The sequence below is a fragment of the Toxotes jaculatrix genome, chromosome 3 (genome assembly GCF_017976425.1).
Source record: "Toxotes jaculatrix isolate fToxJac2 chromosome 3, fToxJac2.pri, whole genome shotgun sequence".
Lineage (NCBI taxonomy): Eukaryota > Metazoa > Chordata > Actinopteri > Toxotidae > Toxotes > Toxotes jaculatrix.
The window spans coordinates 20,463,433-20,476,189 of NC_054396.1; the positions used below are offsets into that span (position 1 = coordinate 20,463,433).

The 12,757-nt window shown below is 41.5% G+C and overlaps 2 protein-coding genes across 3 annotated transcripts; one reads left to right on the forward strand and one right to left on the reverse strand.

Moving 5' to 3' along the window:
* The first annotated feature begins 656 nt into the window (after positions 1-656).
* Positions 657-4,056, forward strand: LOC121179633 (cell division cycle-associated protein 7-like). The gene is made up of 9 exons (XM_041034569.1): positions 657-689; positions 782-868; positions 1,178-1,549; positions 1,803-1,898; positions 2,118-2,270; positions 2,617-2,760; positions 2,895-3,044; positions 3,504-3,640; positions 3,984-4,056. The coding sequence occupies exons 1-9, from the start codon at positions 687-689 to the stop codon at positions 4,027-4,029; spliced, it is 1,188 nt and encodes a 395-aa protein (XP_040890503.1). The 5' UTR covers positions 657-686; the 3' UTR covers positions 4,030-4,056.
* Positions 4,057-4,195: 139 nt separating this feature from the next.
* Positions 4,196-12,321, reverse strand: sp1 (sp1 transcription factor). 2 transcript variants are annotated; one of them, XM_041034049.1, is made up of 6 exons: positions 12,261-12,321; positions 11,555-11,628; positions 9,018-10,440; positions 7,263-7,404; positions 6,738-6,928; positions 4,196-6,247 (listed from the first exon to the last, which is right to left on the reverse strand). In XM_041034049.1, the coding sequence occupies exons 1-6, from the start codon at positions 12,265-12,267 to the stop codon at positions 5,937-5,939; spliced, it is 2,148 nt and encodes a 715-aa protein (XP_040889983.1). In that variant the 5' UTR covers positions 12,268-12,321; the 3' UTR covers positions 4,196-5,936. The 2 variants fall into 2 exon arrangements, with proteins under 2 accessions (XP_040889983.1, XP_040889982.1); XM_041034048.1 differs by having other exon boundaries at positions 6,738-6,931.
* Positions 12,322-12,757: the final 436 nt, after the last annotated feature.

Below are 12,757 nucleotides of genomic sequence, written 5' to 3' on the forward strand. Positions count from 1 at the left end.
AAATTTTTAGCCACACGCTAGCAGCTTGCTTCTATGGAAAACTGAAAGGATCACCATGAAATTTTGTGCAGACATTCATGGTGCCCAGAGGATGAATCCTACTGACTTTGGTTATCCCCTGACTCTGATGTTAGTACCATCATCAGGTAAGAGGATGAATGTGTACTTTGGTTTATCATCAAAAACACCTGCATAACTGATGACATCATCATCAGCCTCAGTTGTATATTTAGTTTTAATAAAAATTAATAAATAAATTCAGACTTTTGTCTTAAAAAGTCTGAATTTTGACTTCCTCGGATTTAACTTGAAGGAAAGTTTTTTTAAATTTATAAAATGAGTATCATAATTTTGATTTACAATGAGTAAATGTTTTCTAACTTTTCACCACATTTTTCCCAGACTGCCTCTCTCCCACAAACTCACCTTTGCTGAGACTCAAATACAGTGCATTATGAGAGACATGAAATTGCATGTTTAGCCACTCAGTTCACCCCTTGAGGGAGGAGTTTAAAGAAAGCTATATTAACCCAAGTCTGGTTCAACGCTCTGTTCGCTGTCCTAATGTACAAAACAAGCGCATCCGATTCTCAATCAGATTAATTGGACTGGTACCTGCGCGTGGGTTGGCCTAACTAAAATTCGGCAGTTAGACTTGTCCACAGTCCACCATAGTCATTAATAAGATGGTAAAGTTATTTAGTGTTATTTATTTGGTTAAATATGTACTAAACCTCAATATAATGCTTTAACCTAATTTGGTTGATATATTTGTCTTCAGGCAGGGGTTTTAGCTGATGTTTTTGCGGAGGACTCTGAAAGTGATAGAACATTTTACGGCTTTTCTGACCGTGAACTCAGCGATAAGGTACGTTTTTGGCTTCAGCTAGGGCCTTAATGTCCCCAGACACAACATAAGATACGAAACGGAATCGATGAAACTTGGATTTAATTGTAATGGGCATTTAGTTTGGTTGTTTTATGATATATACTCTGTCAAATCAAGAATATTACCCTGTAAGATTTGTCATAAGTAGCTTATTCATTCTCACTTAAATGCAGCTGAGACTATGCCTTTTATTTTCTACTGCAACTCTGCAATTCTGCTGTGAAAACTATGGTGCTAGGTGTTGTGACCATAGCCAAATGAGAAATTACCTCTGTTTATATCCACCAGAATTCAAATTTTGAAGATGAAGATGAAGCCCAGCCTGACCTTTCCCCCAAGAAGCCGAAAGCCACATCTAAACCATCTGCTGGTGCTCAGCCCTTCAGACTGAGGGTGGCACTCCGCTCCACTCCCTCTACCCAGCAGTCCACCGATGATGAGGAGGCAGAGGAGGAAGAGAAGTGGACAGAAAAGAGAGGGGCGAAGAAGGCAGGAAAGACTAGTCAGGCAAGGAAGCAGAGGCATGTTAAATTTGAAGATGAAGAAGAAGCAGTGGCTCAGCGATCTACCTGTGAGGATGCTGGGTCTGATTCAGGAGACAATGTGACAGATTCTTTCCTGGCCAAGAGAGAGCAGAACATCAAGGCCAACAAAGCAATGGTAAACAAGAAACACTGAACCACATACAGTATAGCAGCACTTGGAAACTGGCAGATTGATGTGACAAAGAAGGTGTATTTAAAGCTCGGGCTCCCAAACTAGTGTAAAGTTCTGGAAATGGTGATATTGGTGTAATGAAAACATACTGTTAGTTCTACTCTTAGTGCTGTCAAATTTGCCGTTCTACAGTGACTCAAGATATTTGTTATCTTCCATGTCTTTAATGCATTTTATGTTCTCTGTTTTCTAACAGCTGGCACAGCTGATGGCAGACCTGCAGAAAATGCCAGGAGGTGCTGGGTTTCTGAAAAAACAAGCAGGCAAGCAGAAGACGAAAGAGAGAAGCTCGGTGAGTAGAAGATGATGTAAGAATTGGAAAATGAGCAAATTTTAATATTTAGTATTACGAAAAATGGACAGATAGCTAAGATAAGTCTGCAGTAAACAAAATGTGATTCAACATATTTAGCTAAAATCATTTTCTTTCTCTTCAGAAATTATAATATATAGTTTAGTATTTCTTTGCATACCAGTGTACTCTAGTGATTTCATCCAACCTCACCTGCAGCGCCCACCACGCTCCGGTGGAGCTGGAGGAGAGTCCAAGAGAAACCCAGAGCGAGCGTCCCGCAGACAGACCCGCTCGATGGGGGGAAGTGAGGATTCTTCAGCTCCTCGGGAGGAAGAACTTGAGCTCAGCTTGGAGGAGGAGCTGCTGGAGGTCAGTTCTGTCATTTATCAAGGACCAGGTAAAAATGTTTTTGAAAAAGACAGGGATGCCCTACGTTGTGGTTGTCTAATTGTTCCTGTGAAGAACGGTGTTCACAAAAACAAAGTGGGATGAGTAATGAGAGTTAAAACTGGGGTCTTTATATTTGTATCAGTGTATTTTAACCTCTTTTTTTCATCTATTTCCTAATTTTAATATGTAATGTGAGATGGTGAGAGATGGCTGTGTGTTATGCTTCATGTAGGTCTGTGTTTAGCTTTGTGTAGGTCTGTATCTTGTCAGTTTCTGTGTAAAAGTTCAAGCAAAGTACATCATTATTTTTGCCTCTGTGTTCCAGGTACGCCGAGCCCCACAGCGCCGCGGCCCCTCACGGCCTAATCAGTGCAAACCTCATTTAATCCGTCCTGTGGAAGACATCACAGAGGATGAGCTCCAGCTGGTCGCAGACAACATGACTGATAAAGTCTACAACAGAGTCACAGTGAGTTCACAGCCAGAGGCCAATGTCTGGGTATTTTCTAGCCAAATCAGTTGTTTCTAGATGTTCTGAAATGTACGAAAACTGTCTGTGCGCCTGTCCACCATCTCTGTTGATTTTTCTTTGCGTGTTTTCAGGGCTCCACATGTCACCAGTGCCGCCAGAAAACTGTTGACACTAAGACGTGCTGCCGCAGTGAGGATTGTCGTGGGATTCAGGGTCAGTTCTGTGGGCCGTGCCTGAGGAACAGATACGGGGAGGACGTCAGGAAGGCGCTGCTCGATCCGGTCAGGCTGCTGATACACCAGCACACACACTACACTTGTGCAGATGCAAAAAAAGGATGCATTGTTTCAGGATTTACTGTTGATAAGTGTTGAGGTTTGCACATGAACAAAGCTAAAGCGAGATTTTGGGGGCAGGTGCACAAACATTTCTAACATTATTAACTGCTATTTCACTTGTTGAAGAAATGCTGATTAAAATCTCCAAGGATTAGTTCTCATACTGTAAAGCTTAATCCTGTTTTGTTTTGTTTTTTTGCTTATGTACATTTATTATGTCTTTCTGTGATATCAGTCAGTTAAGTGTTTAACATGGTGCACGTCTTTTGGGATAGGTTTGTCTGATATTATAGTCTTTTAACTCAGACTATAATCATGCAGGAAGCACTGACAATAAATAATTCTATGCCTTTTTGTTTTCTGTCATTCTTTGACCAGTATGACCTTTTTTTTTTTTTTCAGGAGTGGAAGTGCCCCCCCTGTCGAGGCATTTGCAACTGCAGCTTCTGCCGCCAGCGTGAGGGCCGCTGCCCAACTGGCATCCTGTTCCCACTGGCTCAATACCACGGCTTCTCTGACGTCCACTCCTACCTCAGCAGGTGGGGTAATGCACCAGAAGAGTATTTGATCGTGTTCTCAAATTGCTGACTACTTTAACAGGAACATATAATTTAAATAATCCGTTTTTTTTTTCTTACATTGGAAAATATAAAAGATGGTTTATTTGTATATTTACATGAAGACACTACAGGTCCAACAAAGTGGTCCAGGGTGGATTCTTGCAGAAATGCCTTATGCCTTACTGCCCTTTTTAGCAAACACTGTCTTTCAGTCGAGGGATTGGACCTAATAAGCTGTATCAAAAGCCTGGTTATAATGCTGCTGAACTAAAGTGATAGAACCTGACGGAACATCTAAAATGTATTATTCCTCTCCTTACAGCCTCCGAAACAAACTGAAGACTGAGGATGATGACGTGGAGATGTGATTTCAGCACTAGGGGGAGCAATTGTTCAATCTGTTTTTATTTTCTCTGAATCTGTTTGAGCTCTTGCAAACCTGTGATTTTAAATGAATAAAGTAGTTTTTGATCGACTGATTGTTCTGTTTGTCCAGTTGAGACACACGTTTGCAAAGAAATAAGAGAGAGTATATTCATAATTTTAATCCAGCTGTTGGCATTTGCAGTAGTTGTATACACACAATATAAAATCCCTTATTTAGAACGGGGCAGAAAAAAAAAATAAGAGCACTTGTCTTGTGAACTATAGAATTTCAAAGCATAGTTTTTTAAACATACTTTACACAAGTTACAATTTAGTTATGTCAAATGAAGCAGAATACTGAAGCAAAGAAAACAGTGGTGAGAAGCAAATCTTCAGAAAAACTGATATAACCACAAGGTCACCTTAATACATTTTGCAACTTATTTATTTGAACAACAAAGGGATGTGTGTCCGAGGTCTGCCTTGAGCTGGATCTATTCCAGTTAGAAGAACGTCAACATATGCATATCAAGAGTAAAAATTTTTTTAGAAAGTTCATGGACCAAAGAAAGATTTCCTAGTTTCTCTTATAAAATGAGTATGAACCTTTGGTTTTGAGCTTACATGTTTATGCTGTGTGGACATTATTACAAAATACTTCACTCTGACCAGATATGACTAAACAAGGAAAGGTTTTTTCACAGAAAGAAAATAGAAACCAACAACAGCAACTGCAAGGCAAAGTTTCAGGTAAGTATACCAAAGAAAAAGAAGTACTGGGAAGATCTGGACTGTATAGAATACATTATTCTATGACAGAAAGGCTCTTAAGTTTACACATTTCATCTACATATATATATATAAAAGTAATAACATAAGATTAAGATTGATTGTGCATGAGAGGTTCATACAACTGAAGGCCATTCTCTTGCAATCATGTAAGATGATCCTGCCTATGCTAAGGATTTCTGTAGCCTTTACCAAAAATATATATATACATTAAAAAAAAATCAAAATATTTTTGCTATGATAAATGTATCAAAGCATGATGGCTTGAATGTGTGTACCTACATAAGAGGTTAAAGAGTTATTCTCAGGATTTCAGTGCCCTGACACACCTACATCCTCACACTAATTAGTGCTTCTAGCTCTGACCAGGTCGTGACCTCATGTATTCCAGTCCTCTTCTAAACAGTCCACCCTAAAACACTTTGCATATTATTCCTATGATACTGTGAATACTAGTTTGTGAACTAGGTCTCCCAAACATAAATCTGAAAAGCCAACAATTGCTGATCCAGATAATTACACCTTCAGTTTTAGGGGGGGACTTAAGGTTTTATGGGCTGATGTGGTCCAATCAGCCTCAGGATACAGCAGCCCAGTTTGAGAGGGCAGGAAACATCTGAGGTGAAGAGGGACAAGTAGCGAAGCTCACAGCCTCGGTCACAAGAGTGAGACTCTGACTTAGTAGTGTCATCTCTTCACTAAAGAAGCTTGTAGAGAGAATATTACTAGCTACCAATTCGACATGAAGTGTGCTGGTCTGTGCATTTTATTGCAATCCCACCATCAAGTAAGATTGGGTCTTTAAGTGGGATAAATGTTAGTGTAGTGCCATTTCCATCCAGGGGAAATAAGATTTCATGAAGAATTCTCTAATCTAACATTTCAATCAAACTCATCCACCTCTGATCCTTAAATGCCACAGGTATCTACATACAAGATGGAAATAATATTCCTGCCTCAGTTTTCGAATTTAATTGCATCTGTTTTGTTTCATCTGCGATCACCTCTCCTGTCTGAGGCCTCTGAGAGGTTCTGCGTCTACAGTCAGACGTGCCCTTTTTAACCCCAAATGTCCAAATGCAACATCTATCAAGGCCATCTTCCTGCTCCTCCACCATCCTTAGTAGCTGCTGCCATTAATCTGGTGAAGGTCCACCTGCATCATGTTGATCCCACTGCTGGCTAATCGAGCTATGCTCTCTGCAGATAAGGTTTCCATGGTGACAATGGTGTGCTGGTCATTGGCTGACACTGCTCCGGTGCCAGCCTCTGTTCCTGCTGCAGGGGAAGCAGCGTCAGTGGAGACTGTGGTGCTGTTGTTGTTGGCACCGGCTGCTGCTTTCTTGTTCGTATGGGTCTTGATGTGCTTTGAGAGGTGATCGCTGCGCATAAAGCGTTTGGGACACTCCGGGCAAACAAACTTTTTCTCACCTGAAAAGGGGGATTAACAAAAGTCAGTGTTAAATAATTACAGCGGTCACTCCCTCAGACTTTGACAGGCCCCAGACTACACTTACGCACTGTACTACCATAACAAATAGTCTTAGACATGAAGATGATGGAAGCTTCAACCTACTCATGATGAAAAGGCAAATATGCCTCTGTCACATGTTGACTTGCTGCGCACACAGTTGTATTGTACTTGTTTTACATTAAAGACAACAATGGGGTTTTTCACAGAAGATATTTTCAGTTGACAGGAAGAAATCATAGATGTTATTAATAACATGAACAATGGCTCCATTCTATTCAATTGTCCCAGTGAGCAAGGACTGTGACAGTGAGCCAACATGCACAACACCAAAACCTTTAAAAAAAAAAAAACTTTTAAAAATACATATTGGACTTTGAGCCACCTTTGCAGTTGTGAGCAATTCAATGTCCTTCTCACAATGACACTAATCTAAGTTCTCATTTGTACCTGTGTGCGTCCTCTTGTGGCGCTGAAGCTCATCCGACCGGGTGAATCGTTTGCCACAGAAAGACCAGCCGCAGACGAATGGTCGTTCTCCTGTGTGCCAGCGGAGGTGGGCCCTCAGGTGGGATGTCTTGCCGTAGATCTTCCCACAGCCAGTGATGTGACAAATGTGCTGCTTCTTTTTAGTTGGGTCACTGCTTGATGTGAAAACCATACATCAGAGTTATAGAGAGAGAGAGTGATCTTTCCGTGTGATATTCAGAGGCTTCTCTGTGAGGTGACTGCGTACAATCAGGTGAAATGAAAATGTGTTTTTCTGGTAATAATGTGAAGTAAAATAACTTGCACCTCATTGAGAATGTATTAACATTAATCACAAAATTCATATTAGAAAAATAACAAAATGGCATGATGTGAGAAGTTACCTAATGAAAGGAAAAATTAAGATGCCAAATTAAATCGCCTTCTAAATAAGTACAGCATAGTCAAAATGTTTGGACAACAAGGCAGTCATAATATACTACATACCGTCCTTCTCCATCTTTGCAGAAGGGGCAGGTGCAGGCTTCCCTCCGATTACGTCGTCCTTGAGGCGGCGGGCTTACATCCTCATCATCCATAGCTGCGCTATCATCCAAACTCTCTCCGCCTGTCTGCAATGCCTGCTCTCCTGTAGTGATGGAAGAGAAAACATTCAAGTGCAAGATAATTAATACAATAGTATGATTTTTTTTAAATGTACATTTATCATACGTTTTTCAGCAGTCTTTCCTGTAGGAAAATCCATTCCCCGCAGAGGTGACAGCTTGCTTGATTTTAAGAGCCTATTAAAATGTCAAACTCTCAGATGTGAAAGAGACCTTTAATTGGTGTTATTATTAAACGCAGAGGCACCAAAAGGGTAAACCAGGTACATCTGTGTGTGTTAACAATGTGTACTAGCCTCAACTGTATGTTACCCACTGCCTGCAGCTAAAAGATGTAGGTCATTTCTGATAAGATCTAGAGTAAGTCATTTCCAGTGTCATGAGAAGTCAGGAATTTCACCTATTACTTTCTGATATTTCATCATTTAGGGGCATTTACAATATATTTATTCAATAATGCTAAAGAATCAAATAACAATACTAAGTCCAGGATGTTCAGAAAGGTTTGGCAGCGCAAATACTGGTTACTATTTGAATTTTAGTAACATCATAAGTCCAGTAACGGTCAAATAGAGCTGAGCTGAGCCCTCAAGACTTTAACTGCTATGGTGAGTAAACGTTAGTTTAATGTCATCGCTGACAATGATGCACAGAAAAACTGCCCATTCACCACTGGTGTAGTCCAAACAAAGGCTACTACATACGTTTCTCATCAGAAGCACATGATTTCATAATAAGGATGACAGATGACAGAATTACTCCCCACACAGGGTAAGTATTTGATGAGTAGACTAGCAAGCGTATAAATATAATGGGAGGGGCTGCCAGTGACTGAAGTCATGAGGGTTTTGGACACAAAGCTTCCTATAAAGACAGGGGGGGGGGGGGGGGGGGGGGGTCAAGTTACATCACTACCATGAGAAGGAAGTGGCCAATACAGAGCTATAGTACTGTAATGTGACTATCATCTGAAGAGAAGCAGTGTAACCAAAAAATACAAAATTAAAACATGAACACAAACACATGCAGTGCAGCAAAGAGCTCAGGGAAACTCCAGGCCAGCTGAACTGGTTCGACCGGTATAGTGCACCTCACACAAAGATCAGATCAAGAGATACAAGATGGTTTGCATTTCAGAGCAACAATCTAGGAAAAAACAAAGGAAGTAAACCTAATTTTCTATTCTAGGCTACTTTAGATGTTTACTCAGTCTAACTGCCGGTCAATCTACTGCTATACAAATACAAAACCTGAACCTTTCCATCTTGTCTAAAATAACAAAAAACTAACTAAAGTTGCATTAAAAAGTTCATCACAGCCTGTTATTTTGATCCAAGCCTAAATAAATGCAAAGACATTTCATTGACATTTCTAAAAAGTAATGACTATAAATAGCAAACTAAAGAATCAACTAAACCATTTAGTACAAATATGGTTGTTCTTTACATGTTGGTTCACTGGACTTCCCTGAGTCACTCTAACTACAGTATACTAACTATACAATAAGTTAATCTTGCTCACTTCTCAAAATAGCACGCTATCATTTAGAAAATAAATAACTTTTTAAAAATAAATAGCATACATTCATTTTTACACTGAATGTAAATTATTCCTGGACAGAAAGCTATTGACTGACCTGCTGTGCTAGCGATGGTGATGGGAACACCCTGCAGCTGGTGCATCTGAAGCCCGGAGCTTCCAAGCGTGTTGAGATTAATGGTCTGGATGCCTGGGATCTGCACTGTATTGACAGACACTGCTCCAGCTGCAGCAGCTCCCTGAGCTTGACCGAGTTGGGGGAGAGACTGCACTGGGGCCAGAGTGATCTGTGCTCCTGCTGGACTCTGGATCTGAATGGTCTGCCAGCTCACCTGGCCATTTGGGCCTACAGTGCGCAGGAGGATGGGGCCTGTGTTTGGCATAATTTGAAGATTTTGAAGCCCTTCCTGGCTGAGTGTCGGAGCTGCAAATACCTGACCGCCTGCAGTTGTGACAGTACCAGTCTGGATGGTCTGGAGGGGCGTTCCACCTTGAATAACCTGCTGAGGCTGGAGAAGGATCTGCTGGGGCTGCTGCCCATCTCTGTTGTCTGGTTGTATCGGGACACCCAGAGAAGATGCTGTGTTCTGCTGAAATGTCCCTGTCACTGCTCCATTACTGTTTTGAGTTTGGGTCATTCCATAAGAAGAGGAGGTCTGTGTGGTGACAGTGGATGCACTTGTCATGTAACTTGCCCCGCTGTTGGAAGACACTGGCTGTTGTGATTGCTGTTGTATAAGCTGGTTTCCCCCTGTATCCCCTCCACCATTTGCATCTCCCCCTGTGCCACTTGCTCCAGTACTAACAGGCAACAAAGTGATGTTTCCATTTAGTGACACAGGCATATTTGCCAGGAACTGGGGCTGGTTTTGTAACAAACCATTGCCTAAGCTTATATTTTGTAAGGGGATGGCTCCCTGAAGGAGACTGGGCATTGTTATGATGTTTCCTGCTGCACCGGCTCTGTTGGTTGCAGCTATGATCTGCTGGCCATTAGGAGAGGAGACTATCTGAAATTGCTGCCCTGGTGCTGCTGCAGCAGGTACAGCAGAATCTTGCTGAGCATGTGCAAACTGCAGTTGCTGGCCATCTACTGTCTGAAATTGAGGAATAACCTGGTACTGAATGTTGGGCATCACACCTGATATGGTGGTAAGGACCTGCTGACCCTGCATTGATGGAGCCTGAGCTACTACATATTGTTGTGGCTGCTGCTGCTGTCCCTGAGTGCTTGCAGCAGCTGCTACTGATGACAGCACCTGCCTGCTCTTGCCTGGGTCTCCTCCTGTCATCACCCCTGAAGTGTCGGTAGTGACTGTGTTAGTGCCTGACGATGCTTGAACACTGAGAGGGATAACCTGCCAGCCGTTGGCACTGGAGGTGAAAACACCCTGGTTTAGGTCAAGATGGTGCTGCTGGTTTTGTTGTTGTTGGTCTGAAGATGAATCGTTCTCTCCTGGGGTGTCAATTCTACTGCAAGTGGCTGCCAACAAGGCGAGAGGAGATGGCTGCTGTGAGTCCTAGAAAGAAAATAAATGAAAGGAAAAGAGAAGACAGGAACTTTAGAAAGCAAACATATAATGTTACCATCTACCGTACATGTTAATGCTGCAGTTTGGCAAAAAAGCATAAATGACTGTCATGCCGTATATTTCTGAGCAATTTTAAAGCTGGTGAAGCAGTTCAAATTTGTAAACTAAAGGAAATAATAATACGAATACAGTCATCCTAACAATAATTAATGAAATTGGCAAACTTACAGAGTGCTTTACAATACAAACAGATAAGTAAAATATAACTGATATATATATGAAGCGGAATAATCTTACAAGATTATCAAAAGCAAGGACACAGTTACAGTAAAATAGCCTTAATTAAAGGTAGACCTGATAAAACTAGGAGAAGATAAAAGAGGGTTTTAAGAACTGACTTAAAATCTTAAGTTGTGGGGCCTGGACTGAAATGGCCAAAGAATTTTAAATTTGAGATTTAAAAAAAAATACTTTCATGTGATGGGTTTTTAATTTGGATTAAAAAAAACAACAAATAGGCATATTTTGTTTTGAAAAATCTAAACATGCTATACTGCAACACTTCCAAAACTCCACTGATAACATTAAACCCACTCTTTTTTTTTTTTTTTTTACCATGCAAGTCCCTTTGCAGCTCTTCTCAGGGAGTGGGCTGGAGTGTTAAGTCCGAGGGGGAAGCAGGGTGGGAGAGTATGGGAGGGACCACATTTTTTCCAGAGCAGCGGCGGGCTCGGCTTCCCCTCCCCCCAAACCCACCCATCTCCCTCCCACACTTTATTTTACCCTATAAACTGACACACTCCTCTAGCCACCCCCTCCAAGGCCAGCCAAATGGGCCGAGCGAAATACACACGAAGTGCCGGGGTTTGACGGGAACACCCCGTGTGGGCGAAATTTACCTGCCCATTCCCCACCCCAGTAACATGTGCTCAGGAGAGAAAAATCAACAACCCCGTACAAGTCCCGACACAGACTGAGTCACAGACCCAGTCAAACATAAAGGAAATAAATATCAGGTTCAATGAGTATGACTGTGGAGTATAGTTAAAGTTCATCATTGGATCTGGCAATAACGCAAAGTGAAGGCCTCCAGTTAACCTACTTGAGAGTTTGTGTTTCGCTTTTGACTGAAGCCTCCACCGCTCCCCACCGCGGCCATTTCACTCTGCTGCTGATCTGCGGAAGGAGAGTTAGTAAGATCAGTTCTCAGAAAAGGAGCTCGTCGCTTTGAAGCGGCAGACCATGAAACTGAGTTAACGTTGTATCCAACAAGAGGGAAAACCCCATTGTGTATGCAAGGTCAACCTCGCAAACATAACTAACTTTTTTGTGGTTAACGTGAAGAAATTCACCAAAGAAATCCATGCCACAAGTGCTCGAAGGGCCAGCTAGCCTGTTAGCTAAGCTAACATGAACGTACCACAACAAGCAATGTTTAGGAAAAGTGCTAAGTATTAGCCAAAGTGTTACAACTCCACTACTAAATATAAGTACTTAGCTAGCTCAAGTAAATTGGACTAAGTTAAACTGTTGTATAAGCAGGTGGTGTCATTTAAGTGCAGAAGTTACGTTACTGTAACCAGTTAGCCAGCTTTCCTTGGCTGGCTAAATGTTGTTAGCTAAGTACCGACAATTAGCAGTTAAGTAGCTGGTACTTTTAAACAGCTTCAGACGCTAGCTAAAAAAACAATAAAGTCTCATATTCACAACAGTGGGCATAATTAAAACACTGTACTTTGATTTGACTACGAACTGTTAACTTAATGCTTGGTTCACGACACATCGCTGAGTTTAAAAAGTTCACTTACTGCTCATAATTTGAAGACGGGAGGAGTTTCTCTGCTTTTCTCGGGTTGACAACTTTTCACAACTTCACACTAACATGACGAGCCGCCCGCTATGAAGGAGAAAAACACGGGTGCGTTTGATTTATTCCCCCTTGCGGCCCGCCAAAGTCTGAGCACGAACATCGAAGAGCAAATGCACCTTTTTCATAATTCACTTTTGAAACGTTAACATTAGAGATGAACAAAATAACCCTGACTGACTCACTGCATTAGGCTTTCAACCGCTATCCAACAATCCTTACGGAGGTCATGATGAGTTAAACACATTAGGTTGCTTTAGAGACACACTAAAGACTTCCTCACAACCAGAGTGACTTCATTTGGGTTTTGATTTAGCATTTCTGAACGATTCAAGCTGATTTGCAGTTGATGTTAACACGAACGAACGATGTTGACACGAACAGGCATACGGGACTCAAAACTCAAAGTTATCATACCAAACTGATATAACTGAAACG

What these genes read in the sequence shown, in the direction of transcription:
- LOC121179633 (XM_041034569.1), top strand. An exon ending in ACCGTGAACTCAGCGATAAG is followed by an intron (nt 869 to 1,177) that starts GTACGTTTTTGG and finishes TATATCCACCAG; the next exon opens with AATTCAAATTTTGAAGATGA. An exon ending in TCAAGGCCAACAAAGCAATG is followed by an intron (nt 1,550 to 1,802) that starts GTAAACAAGAAA and finishes GTTTTCTAACAG; the next exon opens with CTGGCACAGCTGATGGCAGA.
- sp1 (XM_041034048.1), bottom strand. An exon ending in CACCATCGCTAGCACAGCAG is followed by an intron (nt 7,405 to 9,017) that starts GTCAGTCAATAG and finishes CCATCACTACAG; the next exon opens with GAGAGCAGGCATTGCAGACA. An exon ending in TGCAAAGATGGAGAAGGACG is followed by an intron (nt 6,932 to 7,262) that starts GTATGTAGTATA and finishes TTTCACATCAAG; the next exon opens with CAGTGACCCAACTAAAAAGA.